Source organism: Sorex araneus, chromosome 5, assembly GCF_027595985.1.
Source record: "Sorex araneus isolate mSorAra2 chromosome 5, mSorAra2.pri, whole genome shotgun sequence".
Classification (NCBI taxonomy): Eukaryota; Metazoa; Chordata; class Mammalia; order Eulipotyphla; family Soricidae; genus Sorex; species Sorex araneus.
Window position 1 is genome coordinate 84,581,982 of NC_073306.1, and position 25,349 is coordinate 84,607,330.

At 39.1% G+C, this 25,349-nt stretch overlaps 1 protein-coding gene across 2 annotated transcripts in view; it reads left to right on the forward strand.

Moving 5' to 3' along the window:
* ASH1L (ASH1 like histone lysine methyltransferase) overlaps window positions 1-25,349 on the forward strand; it is a 177,879-nt gene that overhangs the window by 26,118 nt on the left and 126,412 nt on the right. For both annotated transcript variants that reach the window (XM_055139889.1, XM_055139890.1), the window contains exon 2: window positions 5,543-6,063. In XM_055139889.1, the coding sequence (XP_054995864.1) occupies window positions 5,644-6,063 (420 nt within the window). In that variant the 5' untranslated portion in view covers window positions 5,543-5,643. The remainder of the gene's footprint in view (window positions 1-5,542; window positions 6,064-25,349) is intronic.

Sequence of the window (25,349 nt, forward strand, 5' to 3'; positions counted from 1 at the left end):
TGTAAAGGCATGAGTTTGAAGTTCGATTTCAGCTAGTAGTCTATCAATTTAGAATTTTGTGAGCAATAAATATTAACTAAAATTTAATGTGAGTGATTAAATCTGGTTTAGGGAGTGGTCATGGCTATTAATGATAAGGGTGAGAACTGCAACACTCCAGTGTTTAAGAGTTAAGAGAAAAGGTAGAATTTGCAAGATTCTGATGTTCACTGGCCAGTGATGGAGAGTACTCGAGAGGTGTCTGCAAGTCAAGGGAAGGAAGGGGCTGTTCAGCTGTATCCTATTCTGTTGATTGGTCAAATAAGATGAGAGGTCTGAAAACATACCATTGTACTTAAAAAATTTATTGGTGATGCTGTCAGTTTTGGTTGAGAGGTGATGGTGAAAGTATGATTATGAGGAAAAAGAAAAGGCAAGGATTTAGAGGTCGGGAGAAGACCCAACTCTTACATTTGAGGGGGGAGGAAAGGAATGGGAAGAAGGTGTGGGTTTCAAGAGGTTTTCCTAATTGAGGTATTGTAAGTTATATACTTTCGTAATGAATGGCATTATCCACTGGAAATGTGAAAAAGATTATTTGATGGAGAAAAAAATATTTGCTGGATAATGCATTTTTGGAGGTATAGGATTTAGTGTTTAAGCTCATATTATGAGACATGATAAGGGTGAGAACTGCACCCTTCATTTCACCTACATAATATGTAGGTGAATTATAGACATAGGTGCATGAGAAGATAAATGGTGGGAGCTTCCAGCAGCTTTCTTATTCTTTTGGGGGCCATACCCAGCACTGCTAAGGGCTTACTCCTGGCACTGTGCTCAGGGATCATGGGACCAAATGGGGTACCAAGATTGGCTATGTGTAAGGCAAGTACCTTACCTGCTGTACTATCTTAGCAGTTTTGATTGTTTCTACTACTTCAAATAGGAAGTGAAGTCAGTGGTAGTGGAGATGATAGGAAGCAATTAGTTAGGGCTGGCATTGTCCAGTGGTAGAACACTTGTCTTGCTTCTTTGAGGCCCTGGGTTTGATCTCCATCACCATAAAGAAGAAGAAGAAGAAGAAGAAGAAGAAAAAACCCAATATTGTGCAGGTGTGAATGGATTTGGGGAATTTGTTACAATAATAATACTAAGGGTTCACTTAAATTTAGTGGTCAGGAATTTATAGTGAGATCAGTGAGCCAGCAAGTCTGTTTTGCTGAGACCAGCTTTGATTGTAGGTGTATGCTTTGGTACAGAGTATGATTTGGAAGCTGGTATTAGTGAAATGAAGGTATTTTAATACCTTTATGAAATACGAACACAATAACAATTTGTATATAGATTTTTTTCATTGTCATATGAGTTCCTGTCAAACATTGTATTAGATTCTGTAGATCTCAGTTATTTTTGGGGTACTAAAATACATGATATTCATCATTCCACATGCTGAGGAAAAAACTTAGTAAACAAGACAGAAAACTACCCTCATGAAGCTTATATTTGAATTCTAGCTTATAGGGGGATATAGCTGACAAATATGTAGCAAGAAAAAAAATGAACTACCCAAATTGTGATCGTGTGTGAATGATAGGGATGAATTAGATCAGTGTAGAATTAATTGTAGGTCTGAGAACATAGGTCCACAGTCTGTCATCTAGAAACCTAAACTAAAAAATTGTATGTTTTGTCACTAGTGATTTTGAAAAAAATTTGCTTTCCAAGGTTTTTGAGTTTCAATATTGTGACCTCATATGGCCAAGATAAGACTTTTAAAACTCCTTTTCTGTTTGTTTTGGTTTAACCTAAAGGTGCTCAGTTGCCCTGGGAACCATCTATAGTGCTAGGGATCCAACCTCCATTGTCCTCATGTGAAGCAGGCAACTTGCCCTGTTCAATGTCCAGCCTACAAGACTTTAAACTCTTTGATGGTTTTGGAACACACTTGTGTTCATGCAAGCACTTTAACTCGCCCTATACCAATTCTTCAAGTCACATAGCATAGAAGTAGCAAGAAAATAATTTAAAAACATTAAAGAAATTTGAATTGAGTGCCAGAGAGGTAGTACAGTAGGTAAGACCTTATGTGTGGCTGACAACCCCCCACCCACACAACCCCAGTCAAATCCTCAGCACTGCATAAGGTCCCTGAGTACTACAGAAGAGCAGAACATTGCTGGGTATGGCCTGAGATTTTTTTTTTTAAAGAATTTGAATTGCTAAATCATAGTGGTTGATATATGTTGAAAAGTAAGGATAAGCCATTTGAATATAAACTTTAATTTCATTGTGAAGTATTGGTGTGTGTAGGGGTAGATGGCAAGGACTGCCAGAATAAATTGATTAAAAGATTACTCTTGCAGCCATTTGTGAGAATGAACAGAGAAGGAACAAAATGGTTTAGTCATTTGGCCATTATTTGTCTAATACATAAGATTGTGCAAATATTGCTAGGGTAATGATAATTAATTGAGCAGCCTGAACAGTATAGTAAGATGCTTGCTTGTCTTGCACGTGGCTGATGTGGTTTAATCCTGGCATCCCATATGGTCCCCCAATGCTGCCAGGAATGATCCCTGAGCTCAGAGCTGGGATTAAGCCCTGAGCACCATTGTATCCCAAAAAACAATAATAATGAGTTATTGATAAATTTTAAGTTTTATTGAGCTATTTCTTTTTCAAAATTTCTTTTCAAAATTTTTCTTTACTCTTTATATAAACACTGTGGTTTGCAAAGTTGTTCATGATGATTTGTTACAGACATTCAGTATTCCAACACTAAACCTACTACCACTAAACCTTCCATCCACCATTGTCTCCAATTTCTTCAACAACCCCTTATACTTGCCCCATAGCAGTTTCAATAATTTAGTATTGTTTGCTGTCAATTTTCTAGGAGAATGATTGAAAAATGTTTTCTTAGAAGAAAATCAAACAGAGAGAGAGAGAGAGAGAGAGAGAGAGAGAGAGAGAGAGAGAGAGAGAGAGAGAGAGAGAGAAATAGTAAAGATTGCATCTCACCTTGAGGCCATTAAGTCCTGTGTAAGAAATTACTAAGATGTTGTTACAGGTTAAACCTTCTGTGTTTATATTTTATTAATTGAGATTAGTTGCTTTCTACATTACACTCTGTCCAGTCTGGTATGCTACTCCTAGTTTATCAGTGTTGCATAGTTTGAGAGGTTGTGTGGTTGCATACACAGCTGCAAGCTCCAGAAGTTCAGAATTTTTAACAGGGTAGTGGCTTTGGAGTTATTCAGCCTTGCACAGGTGTCTTGGAGAGTCTTCTGGAACATGATCTCTTTCGAGGTTTATTTGAGTCTCTAGATCATGTCTGGTGAATAAACTTTACGTGGTGTTGGAGGTGCTTCATGGGTGTGACTGCTGGAGCTTCGGGAAGTACAGGTAGATGGGGGTGATGTAGCCCATTCCAATAGCCTGGAGTTTTTAGTCACAAAATTTGCATACCTGAATTTTTTCAGCAGATTTATTTCTGGATGAGGTTCGTCTCACATAGTGGGGTCTGATAGGAAGCATGGCGGTGATTGTGAAGTGTGGGAGCGTTCAGCTGCCAGACTCTGTTTGGGTGGACCCTCGGCTGACTTGCCCCCCGCCCCTTATTGAGCATTGTATACGCTCAATAATGAGCTGTAAAACAAATGTTTTTTGTCTTCAAGAATTTTTTTTTTATTTTTTTTTACTTTCTGGCTTTCTGCATGTCACCAGATGATGCTCAGGGTTACTCCTGATTCTGCACTCAGGGATTACTCCTGGCTGTGCTTGGGGGACCATATGTGCTCTGGGGATTGAACCCAGGTTGGCCACATGCAAGGCAAATGTCCTACCTGCTGTATTATCACTGTGGTCCCATGTCCTTGAGAATCTTACAGTATTTTTGGAAGGAATGATTTTAGGTTTTTGGGGAGCGAGTGAGGGAGGAGGCACACCTGGCCATGCTACAGGAAGTGCTGCACCAAGCTGTGCCTGGGATTGAACCTGAGAGTCCAACATGCAGATTAGTATAAGAAATAATTTGTCGAATATTCCAGTAAATGAAACAAACTTTGCTCAGCCCTCTGGAAATAGAACTCTTCTTTTGGCCACACTGGTGATGCTCAGGGTTTACTCCTGGCTCTACACTCAGAAATCACTCCTGGCCTTGCTTATGGGATGTTGGAAATAGAACCTGGGTTGGCTGCATGTAAGGCAACTCTACCTGCTGTACTATTGCTCTGGCCCCTGGAAAGAGAACTCTTTAAGGCTCATTATTTAAGCTATAAAATATTTTGCAGATATATATATATTTATTTTTTATTGAATCACTGAGAGATCCTTACAAAGCTGTTCATGATTATTGCTTTATATATTTTAAGGAATAGGATGTTGTTTCTTTCTAGATACTAGATCTTAATTCAAATGTATGCTTTATCCTCAAGAAAAGTGTGATTTTTACATTGTCTTCTTAAAATTTGGTAATTGATTTCCGGAGGATCTTAATTCATAAGAAGGGATTGCTCTGTGTGGAATGTACTACCTATTGCAAAATACTAAATTAGCATATTGATTTAAAGTATTCTAAGGGGCTTTAGTTCAGCAGTAGAGTACTTGCCTTGTAAACGTGAGGCTCTGGGCTTGATCTCCAGTGTCAACACACACACATACACACGCGCACATGTACATGTGTATATATACATATATGTGGAAATTGAAGTGTTCCAGTGATCTCTTAAGTTTCTGATTTTCAAAGTTTTAATAACAGTTACAATTTATATTCTTAGGGTATAAGCCTCACCAGTTTAGGAACTGGATGTATATTCTGAATACTGTGTTTTTGCAGGGTTTTGCACAGTCTTGATACATTTTTGAATGAATGAACTCAGTTGAAATTGTACACCAGCAGCAGATAAAAAATTCCATTTAAATTCTATCAAAAAAATCCCAACAACTTACGAGAAAAAGGTGGAACAATGAAACCAGCCCAAAATGTGATTTTTCTCCCCTCAAAAAATGTTATTTTTTTTATGTTTTCAATCAGTCTCGTTCAAAACTATGATTTTTGAATGAGATTGATTTATTCAGGAAGAAATGCATTCCTTTAAAATGTAGAAATTTTTAATCTTAAAGTTAGCTTGACTAATATTAATCAGTGGTGCTTAGTATTAATTTCTACTTATTCAAGATATATTGAGAAGCAAGCATTTTGAAGTTTTATTTATTATAATTTTTTAATTTTTGTTTTCTTGGGCCAAACCTGGCAGTGCTCAAGCTTACTCCTGGCTCTGGGCTTATAAAGCATTCCTGTCAGGGTTCAGAGGACCACAGGGGTGGAGGGCCAGACACATGTAAAGCAAATATACCACCTGCCTATACCATTTCTCGGGCTACACATTCTGAAATTTTAAACTTTTAACTAAATGAGTTGAAATCCAGTTTTGAAGTACACTCTGATTTTTTACTATGATTTGGGTTTTTCCTGATCTCTGTACTTCCCCCTGTATCCATTTCTCATGTTAATAGTTGCCTCTATTCTGATAAATTTTTGTTATGGTCTATCCTGCAGAGAAAGAGATGCTGGTTGCAAGTTTTGGAGATCCCTGTTTTTTATGGAACAGAGTTCTATAAAATTTTCATAAGATTCCTTGGCAATAACATATACTTGTGATGGACCTTAGAAATACTGCTATGTTAGGATTGAGTTCTGATTCCGAAGGATTTTCAAGAAAGAGTCCCTCTGCCATAAATTCTGGCACACTGGTCAGCAAAAGAGAAGTAGAACTAGAGAACAACAAAAAGGAGGAAGACAATCTTCGAAAATGGAACCGGGAAAGAAACATTGATTCAGGGAAAGGTGATGGTTTGATTGATGCACAGCAGCAGTTTTCAGTAAAAGAAACAAACTTTTCAGAAGGAAATTTAAAACTGAAAATTGGCCTTCAAGCTAAAAGAACTAAAAAACCTCCAAAGAATTTGGAAAACTATGTATGTCGACCTGCCATAAAAACAACAATCAAGCACCCAAGGAAAGCACTTAAAAGCGGGAAGATGACAGAGGAAAAGAATGAACACTGTTCTTCAAAACGGGTAAGTAGATTTCCTGACAACCTGTGGTTATTGAAAATATTTTTAATTCTCTATTAACATTTTCTGACCTTTGTTCATAAGTACAGGAAGTTTTATTTTAATCATTGTATGTTATTCGCAAAGCCTGTTTAAAAATTTTTTATCTTTTATTTTTTTAATTGAATTACTGCGAGATACAGTTACAAAGTTGTTCATGATTGGGTTTTAGTCATACAATGTTTCAGCACCTTTCCCTCCTCCATTAACATTTTGGATCACCAATGCCAGCAGTTTCCCCCAGCCTATTTTTATGGTAGACTCTTTTCCCCTCTCCCTGTCCCCCTCCATTATGGTTTGCAATACAGGTACTGAAAGGTTATCACGTATATCCCTTTACCTCTTTTCAGCACTGAGTTCTTGTCGAGAGTGATCATTTTTAGCTATCATTGTCATAGTGATTCCTTCTTTATCTTAACTGCACTGCACCTCTGCACCCCACTCCACCCCTAACTTGTGGCAAGTTTTCAACCACGGATAAGTCTTCCTGGCCCTGGTTTCTACTGTCCCTAGAAAATAGTTTCATACTATGTTTGTTTGTTTTTTAAATATCTCGAATATGAGTACTATCATTCTTTCAACGTTTTTTCCTCTCCCTCTGACTTACTTCACTCAGCATGTCCATCCATGTATAAGCAAATTTCATAACTTAATTTTTCTGGCGGCTGAGTAGTATTTCATTGCGTAGTTATACTACTATAGTTTTTTTTATCCAGTTGTCTGTTCTTGGGCACTCAGGTTGTTTCCAGATTCTGACTATTGTTAATAGTGCTGCAGTGAATATAAAGGTGCTGATGACTTTTTTGCAGTATGTTTTAGGCAAAGCTGTTTTGTGACCATAAAATAGGCTGAAGCATTTTAGAGGTATCAGTAGTATAATAATGTATGTATGTGAAATTATGCAAATATTTCAAATGAATATACCCAGATTGCTGCTTCTTATGTTTAATAGAAGAAGTATTGAGTCTGTAATTAGTACACCTAGAATTGAATCTTGTCTTACTAGTTATTAAATGTGAGTATATACAAATTTAAAAGTGAAGAAACTGAGACTCAGAGTTACAAATGATCCTACTACCTCCCTATGAAATAGGCATAAAGAGCAATTTACTAACATTTACTGAACAAAGATTAGGAAAATTATTTTACATAAGGGTTGATTCCTGATGTTCTTTGTATCTTGTTTCTCATAAGATAATATAATAAGAACTGCTTTCTCTTGCCAGCTATTCAAATGTAATAACTTTTTTTTGGAGGTGGGGAGGGTTGGGCCACACCCAGTGGTTCTTAGGGCTTACTTCTGCCTCTAGGCTCAGGGATCACTCCTGATGGTCCTGAGGCAACCGTATGGGGTACTAGCAATTGAACCCAGTTCATGCACATACAAAGCAAGCGAATTACCCAGTGTACTATCTCTCTGGTCTTATGTACTTATGTAAGTAGTTTTTTTGTCACATGCTGTTTGAACTACAGTACAGTCTGGTTTCTATGGGAAGTTGTCTCTACTTTAAAAAATTCCAGTTAAATGGTAAGTTTGTAGTTATATAGCAGTTAATGGAGCATAACAAATTGAATATATTGTTATCCTCTGAATTGGGTCTTCAGAATTTGTGTGAAGAGCATGGGCTTGGTTTACATGCTTGTCTATTGTTTTCTCATTTATATCATGGGACAAGTATGCTTGTGTTTTGTTTTTGGTTTGGGGCCATACCCAGCAGTGCTCAAGACTTAATTATGGCTCTGTGATCAAAGATGACTCACAGTAGGTCTCAGGGTACCCTGTGTAGTGCCAGGAATTAAAATTAAACCCTGGTTGGCCACATGCAAGGCAGGCGGCACACCCACTGTTCTATTGCTCTGGTTCCTTGTATTATTACTGTTTTTAGGGTCATATTAAAAACTTTCAGTTTATTGATTTCATGGTGACACCTTATGAACTCATCCAAGTATACATCAAGATGTTGTATGTACAAGATATTTACAGTGGAGTGTTGGGTCATTGTCACTTCTTGTTTGTTTGGGGTTTTTGTTGGGGGGGGACATACCTGGTGATGCACAGAGGTTATCCCTGCCTCTGCGCTCAGAAATTAATTGTGCCCTGAGCACAGAATTGGGAGTAGTCGCCTAGCATCAACAGATATAGCCCCCATAAAAAATATAATTAAACAGATAAAATGTTTAACACATTGATGCCAGCACTGCAATTTTGTTAAGCCACAACTAAATGTGAACTACTGGTGGTACCACCAGCACCAATCTGTTAAATGATTGAATTGTTAAGTTTCAGTATATTACATTTTTTAAAAATTATGGTTAATGTAAAATGTTCATCTTTGGTTTTTGTCTTTGGGCTATACCTGGTGATATTCAGGAGCTCCTCCCAGATCTGTTCTTGGGAGTTGCTCCTGGAGTACTCAGGAACCATGTGGTGCTCCTGCATGCAAAGCATGTACTCAGCCTACTGCCATCTATTGGGCTCATAAAATTCTATTTTGACTATTTAAAATATAAAGCTTCCCAGCCTCTACTGGGTGTGGCCTCAGTCTTTCCCCTCCCTCATGTAAAACAACTCCCCAAATCATAAAATCTAAGTTTAGGGTTGGAAAAGTTAGCTAATTGGGCACTGCATGGTTCCTGGAGTACTGGCTAGGAATATTTCCTGAGCATTACCATGAGTGGCCACCCAAAACAGAGATCAATAAAGTAAAACCAGTATTTATTACATTCACAGTTTTGTGCAATAGTTTTCATCAATACTTTAAATATCTTTTTATCCTTAACAAAATGTGTAACCATTATAGCAATTAACTCCCCATTTTTCTTCCCCCTAAACCCTGGTAATTTCTGATTTATCAATTTGCCTCTTTTAGGTAGACTCATACAACTATTTTGCCTTCTTTGGTTTTTTTCATGGCTTATTTCATTGGCTTCACTAGGTTTTATTCATTATCAGAACTTTTTTCTTTGTATGAGTAACATTGTATTGTGTGTATACATACCACTTATTTATCCATTTGTGATCTGTAGTCAGCTGGATTGCTTACACCTTTTGATTGTTGTGAATTATGTTGCAGTAATCTTTGGGTACAAATACCTTTTTGTATTCCTTAGGGGGGGGTTTGGGGGCGGGGGTTGGTAAGGTTCTTATTGTTTCTTCATGTTAAATAAGAAGTTGATTTATAAAACAAGATACTTGAAGGATAAACTTTAGGACTCATTTCTTTTTTTGGGGGGGAGATGATGCCACACCCAGCAATGCTCAGGGGTTACTCCTAACTCTGCACTCAGGAATTACTCCTGACATCAGGGAGCCATATGGGATACCAGGGAGAGATCCTAGTTTGGCTACCTCCTAGGCAAACTACCTACCCACTGTATTATCTCTCCAGCATTGGAGTCATTTCTTTAAGTTTATCCGTACTTAAAGACAGATTGTTTAGATTAAACAGATACGTTCAAAAAAGTAAAAAAAAAAAATTGTCCTTGGTTTTACAATGATAAACAAAAAGCATTAAAATTCACCAATCAGGAGCTGGAGTGATAGCACAGCGGGTAGGGCGTTTGCCTTGCATGCGGCCGACCCGGGTTCGAATCCCAGCATCCCGTATGGCCTCCTGAGCACCGCCAGGAGTAATTCCTGAGTGTGGAGCCAGGAGTAACCCCTGTGCATCGCCGGGTGTGACCCAAAAAGAAAAAAAAAATTCACCAATCATAGAAGGTATGCAAGACTATTTATATTGTTATTTTTTTTTAAATTTTATTGAATCACCATGTGGAGGGTTACATAGTTCTCAGGATTATGTCAGTTACACAAAACTGAAACACCCTTCCCTTCACCAGTGCCCATCTTCCATCACCAACCCCCCCATTATACCTGCCGCCCCCTCCCACCTCCCCAGTCCCCACCCTTGTAAGTGATAAGTTTCACTTCGTTTACGCCTTATCTCGATTACATTCCATGTTTCAACACACAACTCACTACCGTTGTTGTGTGTTGAAACATGGTTTCTTTTTTGGTTTCCCCCAAAAAAGAAAAAGACAGTCCTATTTATATTGTTATTTTTTTTAAACATGAGGAGCAATATAATTTAATGGAATATAGAGTTGAATGACATGCCATAGTGGAGAAAGGGAATATTTGGAGAGAACCAATATTTTTCCCCATTCCATTTTCCTTGGTTGTCAGTTTAAACATACTGTTGACTGTTAGGTGTTTTTGTTTGCTTTTCTTTTTTTAAATGCAATCTGCTTTTCTACGTACATGAGTTACTTTATGTACAATAAAAGAACGTGGAAGGGGAGATGAAAGAAGAGAAAACTATATTGTAGTTGTCAGGATTTGGTAAATCCAAATTGTGGTTTTCTTTCTTTTTTTTTTTCTTTTTGGGTCACACCCAGCGATGCTCAGGGGTTACTCCTGGCTTTGCACTCAGGAATTACTCCTGGCAGTGCTCAGGGGACCATATGGGATGCCGGGGATCGAACCCGGGTTGGCCGCGTGCAAGGCAAACGCCCTACCCGCTGTGCTATTGCTCCGGCCCCAAATTGTGGTTTTCTAATTGTGAATATCTTCTTGGTTTAGAAGAACTGAGTTCTGGAGTGAAGTAGCAGGTTTTCTTTTTAACAGACACTGCCTCTTTGCTGCTGGAATACATCAAATTGTATCTTCTTCCTCCATGTCATAGATTGACTACCCATCAAACTGGTGCCTTATTGACAAATCCTGTTCACAGTACACTTTCATTAGTTTACTAAGTGGTATACGCCTTTTAATCTTAAACTATGGCACAAAATCATTCTAACTTGCCCCCTAAATTAATCTGATCCTTTTTTTTTTTTTTTTTGCTTTTTGAGTCATACCCGGTGATGCACAGGGGTTACTCCTGGCTCTGCACTCAGGAATTACTCCTGGCGGTGCTCAAGGGACCATATGGGATCCTGGGATTCGAACCTGGGTCGGCCGCGTGCAAGGCAAATGCCCTACCCGCTGTGCTATCGCTCCAGCCCCTAATCTGATCCTTATTCTCAGTCTTGACCCCTTCTTTGGGCTTTTCATCAGCCATGGTAAGCACCAGAGTATCTTCAGCAACTGCTTCATAGAAGAAATAAGTGTCCAGACCAAAATGGGCACATAAGGAGCACCAAGAGAGGTAAAAGGTGGCTTGGAGTTTGTTATTTTTCCCTGTCCACATGGAACAGTCACGTAAACAGTACTATCAGGAGGCCAGAAAAAAGAGTTTTGGGGGTGTTTTAAGCCACATTGATGCTCTGTGCTTAGAAGTGACAACACCATGATCGGTCACTTTTGGTACTGTGGTTTATTACTGTTACTGATAGGGTTTCATGGATAACACTTGACCACCTTTCAGCACCTCCTCTTTCTGTTGACTTCTGTCCACCATTGGTGTCTCAAATCTGAGGAACAAAAAAAGGGCTTTCTTTTTTTTTTTTTAGATTAAATACCCAAGCAGTTTTTAAGAGGCTTGGGGACTGTTTCCAGCAATATTCTGCCATGCCTGGTGGATCAGTGCTCAAACTGACTCCTAGAGAAGATTTCTTAGTAACAGTGTAAAAACTTTACCAATTGGGGGAACAGAGAAATAGAGCAGTACAGTCAGTAAGGCTTTTGTCCTGTACACAGCCAGCCACACAGAGTAGTCCCCCACTAAGAGTACTGCCTTGCTTGATCTCTGAGCACAGACTTCGGAGTAAATCCTGAGCACTGCTGGGTGAGCTACCCCAAAACAAATACAATAGATAAAACTTTTTTTTATTTATTTTCTTGACTAAAGATAAAGTTAAATCCATAGTTTTAACACCAAATAAACAATAGGTTTATATATGAAAATGAAATATGAATTAGACAAGGAAGAGAACACTCTACCAATGGGGGCAGCACCCAGTTTTGCTAGGCTTCATGTGGGTCAGTGCTTTAACTTAGGGTCTTATATACATTCCTTCACAGGCTTTGCCACTAGAGCCATCTCCCTTTTAATGGTCTATTAATATATATATAAATAATGAAATGTTGTTGTTGTCTTTAGTTTTTGGGCCACACCTGGTACTACTTAGGGCTCTATGCTGAGGGATCATTTCTAGTGGGACTTGGGGGACCATATGTAGTACTGAGGATCAACCCCCAGTTGGCTGCATGTAAGGCAAGTGCCCTACCTACTGTACTATAACTCTGGCCCCTAGACAATGTAATTTTAATAAAAATAGACTTTCCCAGAAAAACTGAATATTTTGATATCACTATATCACTTCATTCCGTTGTTCATCAAGATTTGCTGGAGCGGGCACCAGTAACGTCTCCATCCTGAGACTTGTTACTGTTTTTGGAATCTCGAATACACCACGAGCTAGCTTGCCAGGCTCTCCGAGAGGGCAAGAGGAATCGAGAATTTTGATATATTTTAAAATATTTTATTTTTCATATGTATCTCTTTTTGTGTATCAGCATTTATGAGTTTATTTCTTCTCTTTTTTTTCATTAATTTTTTTTTTTTTTTAGTGAGTCACAGTGAGGGTACAGTTACAGATTCACACCTTTTCGTGCTTGTTTTTCCCTCATGCAATGTTCGAGAGCCCATCCCTCCACCAGTGTCCATTCTCTACCACCAATGAACCCATTATCCCTCCCATCCCCCGATCCCATCCCCGCCACCCCACCCCACCTCTGTGGCAGGGCATTCCTATTTATTCTCTCTCTCTCTCCTTTTGGGTGTTGTGGTTTGCAACAGGGGTATTGAGTGACCGTCGTGTTCAGTCTCTAGTCTACTTTCAGCACGCATCTCCAATCACATTTTACTTGGTGTTCCCTTCTCTATCTGGGATGATTTTCCACCAACATGTGAGGCCCGCTTCCAAGCTATGGAGCCAACCTCCTGGCATTATATACTACTATTCTTGGGTGTAAGTCTCCTACTCTGTTATTTTATATTCCACAGATGAGTGCAATCTTTCTATGCCTGTCCCTCTCTTTCTGGCTCATTTCACTTAGCATGATACTTTCCATGTTGATCACTTATATGCAAAGTTCATGACTTCATCTTTTCTAACAGCTGCATAGTATTCCATTGTATAGATGTACCAAAGTCTCTTTAACCAGTCATCTGTTCTTGGGCACTCGGTTTTTTTCCAGATTCTGGCTATTGTAAACAGTGCCGCGATGAACATATAAGTGCAGATGTCATTTCGACTATACTTTTTTGTTTCTCCAGGGTATATTCCCAGAAGTGGTATTGCTGGATCAAATGGAAGCTCAATTTCTAATTTTTTGAGAATCATCCATACTGTTTTCCAAAGGGGCTGGACCAGTTGCCTTTCCCACCAGCAGTGTAGAAGGGTCCCTTTCTCTCCACATCCTCCCCAACAGTGATTGCTTTTGTTCTTTTGGATGTGTGCCATTCTCTGTGGTGTGAGGTGGTACATATTTATCTCTTTGAACTTGGATATAATTTAAAAAATAATTTCCATGAGAAATTGCATTTTCTGTGTCGGGAATTGCAATTACTAAACTTTTCACCTGGTTCCCATTTTGCATTATGGTTTTTATTTTTAGCTTTTGGGCAACAATACCTTCAGGATAGCTTGCCTTTTAATGTAATTAATTTTTTTTTTTATTACACACCCTGTGGTGCTCAGGGCTCATACTCCTGGATCTGTGCTTAGAAAACACTCCTAGGGGCTGGAGCGATAGCACAGTGAGTAGGGCGTTTGCCAGGTACACGGCCAACCCAGATTCGATTCCCAGCATCCCATATCTTCCCCTGAGCACTGCCAGTCGTTAATTCCTCAGTGCATGAGTCAGGAGTAACCCCTGTGCATCACCAGGTGTGACCCAAAAGCAAAAAAAATAAAAAGAAAGAAAGAAAGAAAAAGAAAATACTCCTAGTGGTGCTTAGGGAAACCATATGGGTTTCCAGGAAATGAACCCAGATTGTCCATGTGCAAAGCAAGCACCCTACCATCTCCAGTTTAAGGATGACGTCCTTCTGTCTTTTGGTATTCTTAAATTTTTCTTTTGGGGGCACACCCAGCATTTCTTAGGAGTTAACTCCCATCTCTGTGCTTAGGGATCACTCCTGATGGTGCTCAGGGGACCATATGTGATACTGATACTGGATATTGAATCTGGGTTGGTTTTGTGCAAGGCAAGTACCTACCCACTGTACTATGTCACCGGCTCCAGTTTTACTTTCTGAGAGGCCAGCTGTGCAACAGATATTTCGATTTTCCTTTATTTTGGGGATGGGGATCACACTTGGTGGTACCTTTGCAGGGGTTTGTCTGGACTCCTGCATAAAGTAACAAACTACTTCAAAATATAGCAATTTTATTTCTCTACCAAGAAGAAAAGAGAAAAGGTTCCAAGAGGCCCCTCTCCATACCTAACCAAAAGGTAGGAAAAATAGTGGAAATGGCATGAAGATTCTGTTTAGTAACTTAGCCTTTTTTAGCCATTTTGTTATAAGTGAGCATCACTTTGTACCAGTAAGTGCCTCAGATCAGGGGTTGAGAAAGGTATATGTGGTTTGGTTTATAGCCTACCATGGTAGTTTCCATATCAACTGTGGCTTCCCTTGTTTCAACATGGATTTTCAATTCCTGTTGCTTTGATTTCTCAAAAATTTATATCTAAATTGAGAATATGGATTAGCAAAAAATATATATATTGGGGTTGAGAGACTGGCTTAGTGGTTGAAAAAAAAGAGTAAGTAGCAAGCATGAGGCCAGGAAGTTCATCTCTGATGCTGCCCGTATATATTGGGCACTAACTTTGGTTCCTGGTAAGTGCTGCAAATAATAGATGTGCAAGCTCTGTGACTAGGAGCCCCCAGTGAACATGTAAGAACTATAGTGACCCCCATTGGACATTACTATTAGAATGTGCATGAGCCCCACATCTGAAAGGAGTGTAACCCTTGGTAGGTACCACTGCTGAGTGTGTGAGCAACACATTCAGGCATTTATTTGATTTGGTTATTAAGAAACAGCAAATGGAATGTGCGGAAGAAGAAGACTTTTTTTTTCTTTTTGGGTCACACCCGGCATTGCACAGGGGTTACTCCTGGCTCATGCATTCAGAAATTACTCCTGGCAGTGCTCGGGGGACCACAGGGGATGCTGGGAATCGAACCCCAGTCAGGCACATGCAAGGCAAACGCCCTACCCACTGTGCTATCACTCCAGCCCCAAAAGAAAACTTTTATTTTTTTTTTTTAAGAAAAGATGTTAATGTCAACAAATATACTGCTGAGTGGTAAGTATTGTTAAAATGAAGTAGTAACTATTTTTTTTTTCTTTAAGAAAAGAGATTTTAAATTTTATTTATTTTTGGACTTTGATCAATATCCAACAGTACCTAGAGGGACCACTTCTGATAGTAGTACTTTGGGGACTGGACCCTGTGTGGTGCCAGATTCAAACCAGGTTGGCCATGTACAAGGCAAGTGCCCTATTTCTTTTTTTTTTTGCTTTTTTTTTTTTTTTTTTTTTTTTTTTTTTTTTTTGCTTTTTGGGTCACACCCAGCGATGATCAGAGGTTACTCCTGGCTTTGCACTCAGGAATTACTCCTGGCGGTGCTTGGGGGACCATATGGGATGCCGGGGATCGAACCCGGGTTGGCCGAGTGCAAGGCAAACGCCCTACCCGCTGTGCTATCGCTCCGGCCCCAAGTGCCCTATTTCTTGTACTACCACTCCAGCCCAAGAAAAGAGAGTGAATCATTAAATTATGTCTTTTACTATTCTTTGTCTTTACGAGAAGGATGGTCCTCACAGTGATTTTCGGCCATTCAGCCTGGTGGTTTGATGTGAGGGCCCAATGTTGCAGTGCTGCTTGGACCCAGTGGTGCTGGAGATAACCTAAGCCACTCACAGTGTTGGTGCCTCTGGTGATGCACCTGGTGGTACTGGAGAGAGGTGGACATTGATGCTGGAATCGAAGTGGTACCAGTCACACGCAGGGTGTTTGTTTTAAGCCCTGTACTGTCTCTCTGTCCCTGCTCTTCATTTTTGTTTTGTTTTTGCTTTTCGGATCACACCTGGTGATGCTCAGAGGTTAGTCCTGGCTTTGTACTCAGGACTAACCTCTGAGCATCACCAGTGCTCAGGGGATTATATGGGATGCTGGGAATTGAACTCGGGTCGGCTGCGTGCAAGGCAAATGCCCTACCCACTGTGCTATTGCTCCAGCCCCTCTTCATTTTTAACATTGAACTCTTTATATACTATGTGTATTTTACCTTCATTTCATGAAATCATGTCAAACCAGCTATATACCTTTGCAGTACAAAGTTCTACCATATTTGGAAATCTGAGTTTAGTAAGTACTCAAAGGCATCTTGACACAAGTGCACAGATGGTAGATAATATATACACTAGAATATTTTAGCTATTTTCAGTCAAGCTACATTGAATTAGTAACATCTGAGAATATATGTGAAAGCAGAAAGATGATCTCAACAGTCTTGGGGTTCAGTAGCACCGCTCACAGTAAAATCAGTGAAATAAGTTGGCATTTGTTTTTATTTTGAGGCTTCACATAGTGGAGCTCAGGACTTAGTTCCTGGCTCTTTGCTTAGGGATCACTTCTGAGAGGCTCATGGGTTTGTCATGTGGTGTCTCTGGGTCAGCCATGTGCAAGGCAAGGACATTACCCCGCTCTACTGTCTCTTTGACCCTGATGACATCTGCTTTCAAACCTCTTCAGTTTTGATTGTGGTTTTGCTTGTTGTGGGGGCTGGGGGCAGTTCAGGGCACAAAATTGATGATCATGATTAATTTCTGTCTAGGAATTGTTTGCAGAGATAATGGACTACAGAAGACTCAATAATAATGACATGCGGGTGTTGAACATGAGAAATTTGTAACTTCTTTTTAAGCTCTGTTGATTTTGATGGTTTAGAATGTTATGTCAGGAATTACCAGTTCTTTATTTCTTTGTTGTTTGTTGTTGGGCCATACCCTGTGATGCTCAAGGGTTATTCCTGGCTCTGCACTCAGGAATTACTCCTGTTAGTGGTATGGAGACCATATGGGATGCTGGGGATCAAACCCTGGTCCTTTGCATGGAAGGCAAGCACCTACCTGCTATATTATCTCCCCAGCCCCAGGAATTATCCCGTTCTTTTAAGCAAACTCTTTTCCTTCTGTTTTAACTTCAAAAAGTAAATTATCTAATATGAAAATGTAGCATGGAGAGGAGGGAGAGTCACTACTAAGTTCCTAAAAAGCAAAGTGTAAAGAAAAGTATTTCAGTTATGAAAATACATACAGTATTTAGAGAAAGGAGGAGAGGATAGGAGTGAATGGGAAGACTCAGTTCTGAACTCTCCCGGGGCAAAGTTACTGTAATTTCTGTACTTCCAGTGCATATACTTATGTTTTTAATATACAATACATTGTAATTATTTATTTTACTTTTTTGTTGTTTTTGACCTACACTTGGCTCTGCTTAGGCTACTCTTGGCTTAATACTTGAGGTGGGCTCTGGAAACTTTTGGTGCCGGGGATTAAAAACTAGGTCGCTCACATATAAAGCGTACACTCAGTCCAGTGAGATATCTCTTCAGTCCCCATGTTTGCATTTCTCATGTATTCTTTCAATAATTTTCTGGACTGTGGAGAAAAGAAATCAGCATAAAGCAGATAGAGAAACCACTTAGAAGTACAACTATAAATACATAGCTGGAGTAAAATGATTTATTTCCCTGGTTCTAAGGTGATGCGTTTACATAGATTTTCATCACTGTATCACTGTCATTGTCATCCCATTGCTCATCGATTTGCTGGAGCGGGCACCAGTAACGTCTCCATTGTAAGACTTGTTGTTACTGTTTTTGGCATATCCAATACGCCACGGGTAGCTTGCCAGGCTCTGCCGTGGGGGCAAGATACTCTCGGTAGCTTGCCAGGCTCTCCGAGACTCGAGGAGGAATTGAACCCGGGTCGGCCGCGTGCAAGGCAAATGCCCTACCAGCTGTGTTATGGTTCCAGCCCACATAGATTTTCATAACTGAATTTTTCCTAAATATTTTATTTACTAAAAGTGTATGAATTTGAGCCCTGAATCCTTTGTTGGTGGTGGTTTTTGTTTCCGTTTTTGTTTTTGTTGTTTGGTTGGTTTTGGAGTGAGACAGGCTCTGCTCAGTGCTTACTCCTGGTTCTGTGCTCAGGGATCACTCCTGGCTCGGAGGACTATATTGTGTGCCGGGATAAAGCCCAGGTTTCCCTGGTGCAATGTACTATTGACCTGACCCCCTAGATCCTTTTAACTAGAGAATTTGATATTTGCTGAATAGAATATCTCAGTCTCATCTCACCTGTATCTTGGGGGTTATATGTGATTCCACTTCTTTGTGTTCTTCTGATTTATTGTTTTGTCTTTCGGGGCTAGCTGGTACTCAGGGATTACTCCTGGCTCTATGTTAAAGGTCACTCCTAGTGAGACTCTATAGTATATAGGTTGCCAGGGATTAAACCCTGGTTAGTAGCATCATCTGAGAGTGCCATTCCATTTTGTACTATTTCTCAGGTCCCTCTTATTCTTGTTCATAAGTCATTTAGATAAAAAAAATACCTGACGGTATACATGTCCTGGATCATCTTTGAATGGAACTCTATTATCTTATCATCACATTGTTTATTTTGGAAGCTACTTGAGTTAGAGTTATTTTATAGCAGAGAATAAGGGAATAGTTGGCACAGAGCCCAGCTTTTCACATAGCAATAGCTATTACGCAAATTCGCCTTCATTTTCATGTTGCAGCAAGCCTCCTTTCCTCCCTTACCATATCCTGAACAGCTAAGAAGCCTTGGAAAACAAGGAAAGTTCTAGTCTTTCACAGAATATTGTCCATTATGAGTCTAGGCTCATAAATTCTAGGAAGTAGCATATCCCCTTATGTTGCATTATGCATCCTATACACACACACACACACACACACATACACGTGAATCTGGAAGATTAAACTGCCGTGATTAGTTTCATTAGGTTTCTTCTCAATTCTTATTTTCATTGTGTTACAGAAATTTCTCTAATCAGAAGTTTTATTTGGGTGATTGAGCGATTCACTTTCTCTAAAAGTATACAATGTTAGGAATATATGCTTGAGTCTGTATAGTGATCTGTTTTAATGGTGTACATAATGAGGTATGGTGGATGGCAGTGTTTTTTCTCATTTTATTGTTGATTTTGCTAATGGAAAAAGTCATTATTGAACCAAATTGATAGAAGGCTTAGCTTTCTCAGTCTCAAAGAATTAAACCTAAGTATCATTATATTGACTTCCTAATTCACATGCTGCTTTTTATGGTTCTTTGTTCATATCTTTTATTTTATTTTGATGACTAAAATCACTTTAGGTATACTCAGATACAGACTGCTCTATAAGTGCACATTTCTAATTAATTCTGCAATATAGTTGATAGAAATGAATGCAGGATTTGGGGGGAGGTATCAGGATTGAAGATTTTTATAAGAACATAATTCGGATCTTTTAATAGGGAGAGAAGATTGAATACATGATGAAAGAGAACTAGTTTCCTAGTTTGTTTTGTTTGTTTTCTTTTTTTTTTTTTTGCTTTTTGGGTCACACCCGGCGATGCACAGGGGTCACTCCTGGCTTTGCACTCAGGAATTACCCCTGGTAGTGCTCAGTGGACCATATGGGATGCTGGGAATTAAACCCTGGTTAGCCGCGTTCAAGGCAAACTCCCTACCTGCTGTGCTATCACTCCAGCCCCTCCTATTTTGTTTTTGAGCACACCTTTTGTGTTTGTGCTTAGGACTTGTGCTGAGCGATCACTCAGCAAGCTCTGGATATCATACGGGGTGTTGGGGAACCATCCTGGGTGTGCTTGCATGCAAGGCAAGCACCCTGCATGCTGTACTAATTTCTCTGGCCCTGAATAGTTTCCTTTTTGAGCTTAGCTTATCACTGTCACTGTCACCCTTTTGCTCATGTATTTGCTCGAGTGGGCACCAGTAACGTCTCCATTTTGAGACTTGTTACTGTTTTTGGCATATTGAATACACCACGGGTATCTTGCCAGGCTATGCCCGTGTGGACGGGATACTCTCAGTAGCTTGCTGGGCTCTCAGAGATGTGTGTGTATATATATATATATATATATATATATGTGTGTGTGTGTGTGTGTGTGTGTGTGTGTATGTGTGTGTACATATATATTACATATATATATGTACACACACATATACACATATTTGAGGGGGGAATAGTAGAAAGAAAAATAATAGGTTAGTTTTGTGCAATGGTGGTAATTTTTCACATAAGGAATATTGTATACAAAGAACCTTCAGATTTCTTTTTTTTTTTTTTTGCTTTGTTTTTTGGATCACACCTGGCATTGCTCAGGGATTACTCCTGACTCTGCACTCAGCAGTTACTCGTGGCGGTGCTCAGGGGACCATGTGGGATGTCGGAGATTGAACTCAGGTCAGCTGTGTGGGAAGCTTGGGATTGAACCCAGATTGGCTGAGTACAAGGCAAATACTCTACCTGTACTATCACTATGGCCTGAACCTGAAGGTTTCTTTTCCTCTACTGTTGATACCTGAAAGAGCAGTATGGAAGAACAAGTCTTAGCTGGTGGAAGTTAACATGCCAGAATTACCATATAAATATTTTAATTTTCATATACTCGAAAAAACTTTTCTCTAGTGATATAAAAATTTTCTTTGGTTGTAATGGGTTTAATATAGTATACTAAGAATAAACATAGATCCTGGAGAGAGAGTTCAAGAGTTAGCATGCTTCTCTTTTTTTTTCTTTTTTGCTTTTTGGGTCACACCCAATGATGCACAGGGGTCACTCCTGGCTCTGCACTCAGGAATTACCCCTGGCAGTGCTCAGGAGACCATATGGGATGCTGGGAATCGAACCCAGGTCGGCCGCATGCAAGGGAAACGCCCTACCCGCTGTGCTATCGCTCCAGCCCCAGCATGCTTGTCTTGCTTGCAACCAATCCTGATTCAGCCCCTCGTTCTCTTGATTCTCTTGAGTACTCAGTGGGCACAGAGCCAGGAATATTCCTTGAGCACTGCAAGGTGTCCCCTCCACCCCCCCAAAAAAAAAATGACCAGAGAGTTTGTGCTTCAGTCTGGAGGAATTTTCAAGTGTAGCACATAATCATACAATTTTGGAGAGGTTGTGGGGGCAGTAACAATCTGACATTGGTGGCACAGACCAGGCCTTTGGGCTCCCTCTACAAGTATACATTCTCCAACCCTTTAAGTCATCTCCTTAGCTTAGTTTTATAATTTAAGAAAAATCACAAAAGTGGTCTGCTTTTGTATAGAAAATATTTAAATATTTGGTGATTTTTCTGTTAAAATGTTTGTCACTGTCATCCTGTTGTTCATTGATTTGCTCGAGTGGGCACCAGTAACGTCTCCATTGTGAGACTTGTTACTGTTTTTGCAGTATCGAACACAGCACGGGTAGCTTGCCAGGCTCTGCCATGTGGGCGAGATGCTCTCAGTAGCTTGCCGGTCTCTCGCAGAGGGACCGAGAAATTGAACCCTGGTCTGCCGCATGTAAGGCAAATGCCCTACCCGCTGTGCTATCGCTCCAGCCCACTTAATTATATTAAAAATTTTTTGTTAAGTCATTACCACCACTTCTCAGATGCTTTTTTTAAAATCGTATGCCACAAACTCGAGCTTTTTTCAGTTTTTTGTGGTGTTTTCTGAATATTTTTTAAAGTAAATTTAGAATATGCCTTTCTTATATTTCTAATTCTTTACATGGTTTTGTAAGAAACATATTTCATACTGCAGTTTAAAAGTTTTATCCACAAACTTAAATTGCATACACTTATTAGCATTTTTCCTCGTTTGCAAAACACAGTTAATAGTGAATACAAATCTACTTCAGATAACTCTTGCTTTACAAGTGCCTTATAAAATAACCCATATTTCTAGTCCTTTTCCCTTATCTCTTGTATCACTGGTGTAATTAACTTCTTACACATAAAGATACTGTGATTTATAAGGTGATCTTAGGGGCTGGAGCTATAGCACAGTGGGTAGGGCGTTTGCCTTGCATGAGGCCGACCCGGGTTCGATTCCCAGCATCCCATATGGTCCCCCAGCACTGCCAGGAATATTTCCTGAGTGCAGAGCCAGGAGTACCTAACCCCTGTGCACTGTTGGGTGTGACCCAAAAAACAAAATAAGTAAATAAATAAATAAGGTGAGCTTAGTGAAGTTCTCAGTCATTGCTGCAAATGTTTTTGTTGTTCCTTTCTCTGGTATTGGTATAATGCCTCTGGTTTACTATTGTTATATTTGAGTTGCAAGGGATTGTACTCTAGACTTTAAGCATTCAGGGCAAGTGTTTTGTTACTGAGCTATATCCCTGGCATGCTGCATTGTTTGATGTCTTACATTTGTATATTCTGATTTTCTTCTGTTTGGTGTGTTGCTTCTCCCCTGCCCCGCCCCCCCCCCCCCCATCCTTTCTCTCTTTGCTTTTCAGTTTGGGATGTTTCTATTTTGATGTTCACAAATTCAGAGATGTTTTTTTTTTCTTCCTCTAGCCATGCCACGTTTGGTTGGTCTGCTAATAAACTTGTCAAAAGCGTTCTCCATTTCTGTTATAATGATTTTTATTTCTAGCATTTCTCTTAGCTTCCCCCCTCCTCGCCCTTAGAATTTGTTTTTATTTATAATGCCCATCTGTTGTACTCTATTGTTTACCCACTGGAACCCTTGGCATATTAACTTATTTGTTTTAAATTGCTAGTCTGATCATTCTAACATCCATACCATATTTGATCCTGCTTTTAATATTTTATCTGTTTCTTCGAAATGTGTATTTTGTTTTCTAGGTGTGTTTTGTAATTTTCTTACTGATGGCCATAATGTATATGGTAAAAGACTCTAGTCCTGTGATTGGGTTGAAGTCATGCTTTTTCTTTCTTTTACTGGATTTTTTTTTTAAATTAAATCCTCCTGGGATAAACAGTAACAAAGTTGTCTGTGATTGGATCTCAGTCATACTATGTTTCAACACCGCCCCCTGGTTTGAAGTCTTTTAATGTGCCTGTTAGACCATGATCTACATAAGTGCCTCTCTCTTTTCCCTTCCCCTCTTGGGTAGGACAGGTAGACTATGGTTGGTTATTAATTTCCTCCAGATCTGATAGATTTTGATGAATTCCAACAGGTTAGCCTTTAAAACAATAATAATACTAAGACTTTAATAAGAAAAAATGATTTTACATTTTTTCACAAATTTCTCTTTTCCCTGCAGGAAGTAATAAATAAATGTTAAGAACCTGGTAGAGTTTTAGTAGCTAAAATTTGCTAGCATATAGGGGTGCTGATGACTTGAATTCTCTTGCAATTTTTCACTCTTATCTACTCTGAGTCACTTGTCAGTTACAGATCAGCTTTCCCTACCCTGAAAGACACTAGTCCCATCAGTGTTTTTGCCTTGTTACATTGTAATCATGTGTTTTTACATTTTGGTTACTCCAGTATTGGTGGGAGTAATTTTCCTTGTGAAATGTTATTATCAATCCAAAAGGAATTCCTGATTTTTTAGTTTATTCAGCTTTTTATTTGTAATGTAGCTAAAATGGCAGCCTTCCACATTCTCTAGAAACTTTTTATACACATACACTAATGTATCTCTACAAATTTTAATGTATTATTAATTGGTTTTCAAGATAATAAAGTTATCTCTGAATTTTCACCTGCCATCTTAGCTTTCACGTCATGTGTACAAGTTTTAATTAATATCTGCTATGTTTAGAATGATAGGACTTTCCAACTAGTAGTAGGTAAAAAATACTATATATTTCTAAGGTACATTTCTGTTCTAATAAACACTCTACTTGTCCCCATGTGATATTCTGTGGAGTGTAACATTAAATTTTATTCTTTGGTTGTGGAATGGGCTTTTTTTCTTTTGGTTTGGTTTTGATTTTGGGGCCATACTCACCGATGCTCTGGAGCTGGAGTAATTCCTTGTCTGTGCTCAGGAATCACTCTTTCTCAAGTACTCAGGGAACCATACAGGATGTTGGGATTGAACCCTTGTTGGCCATATGTAAGACAAGCACACTACCTGCTCTAGTATCTCTCAGCCTCCCTGCCCCCCAGTTATTTTCTTTGTTCAGGCCTTCTCTTTGTTTGTTTGTTTGTTTGTTTTCTGGCCATACCTGACCATTCTCAGGAGTTACTCCTAGCTCTGCACTCATAAATTACTTGTGGCGGTGCTCAGGGAACCATAGTGGAATGTCGGGGATCAAACTGGGGTTGACAGTACTGACAGTACTGTACTACTGCTCCAGTCCCTGTTTAAGCATCTTTTAACATGTAATAAAGCTTACTCTTCCAGATTCATTAATTTAAGTACATGTATGTTTATTTTTAAATTGATTGTATAACAAGAAGGGTTAAAATAGTTTTTACTATATATCTATTTAGAAAAGTGATCCTGAAGTTCTGGCCCATAATTCTCTGAAGATATAATTTGAAGATGTGAACAAACTACTTGATTTTTATGAGTCTCAGATCACTGAAAAGATAACTTCTTTTTTTTTTCCATTCTACATATTTTAAGGTCAGATTTCTTTCTATTGGCAGTGCATCTGAGATGCAGATAACCTTTCAACAATTAAGCAGAAGTTTAATTTATCCTGTGCTTTCATGGCATGTTTTACATATATAAAGGTTTCACAGCAAACAAAAGTAGCATATTTTATGTATATGTCAACAAAATATTGATAGTAAAGTTGAATTTATGAACACTTTAGTAAAATACTTGAGGAATTTGTTTACCATCATATCTCAATACACTTTGTAGAAACACTTAAATAGCTTACCAAATTTTATCAATCATATCAGTAACGACATCTTAAAGCATTAAGGTGGTCTTTAAATATCTTCTTTTCTCTTTTTCTGTCCAATGAAATGGCTAAAAAATGACGGAAACCCAATACTAAAAACATGTAAGATCATGATTTCCATATGGTCCTTCTCACTGAAATGAGCAACTCCCTATAAATGAAGTATCTCCCAAAATAGGAACTTAATATCGAAAATAAGTTCTTGGAAACTTAGACTTAAGACAATGACAGTAAAAATGAGATAATGTCATTTTCTATAAGTTGATGAGAAAATAACAATCTCAGCAATTTTGAGGACCTGCTGTCTTAAGATAGGAAATGTAGGGGCTAGAACAATAGCACATTGGGTAGGGTGTTTGCCT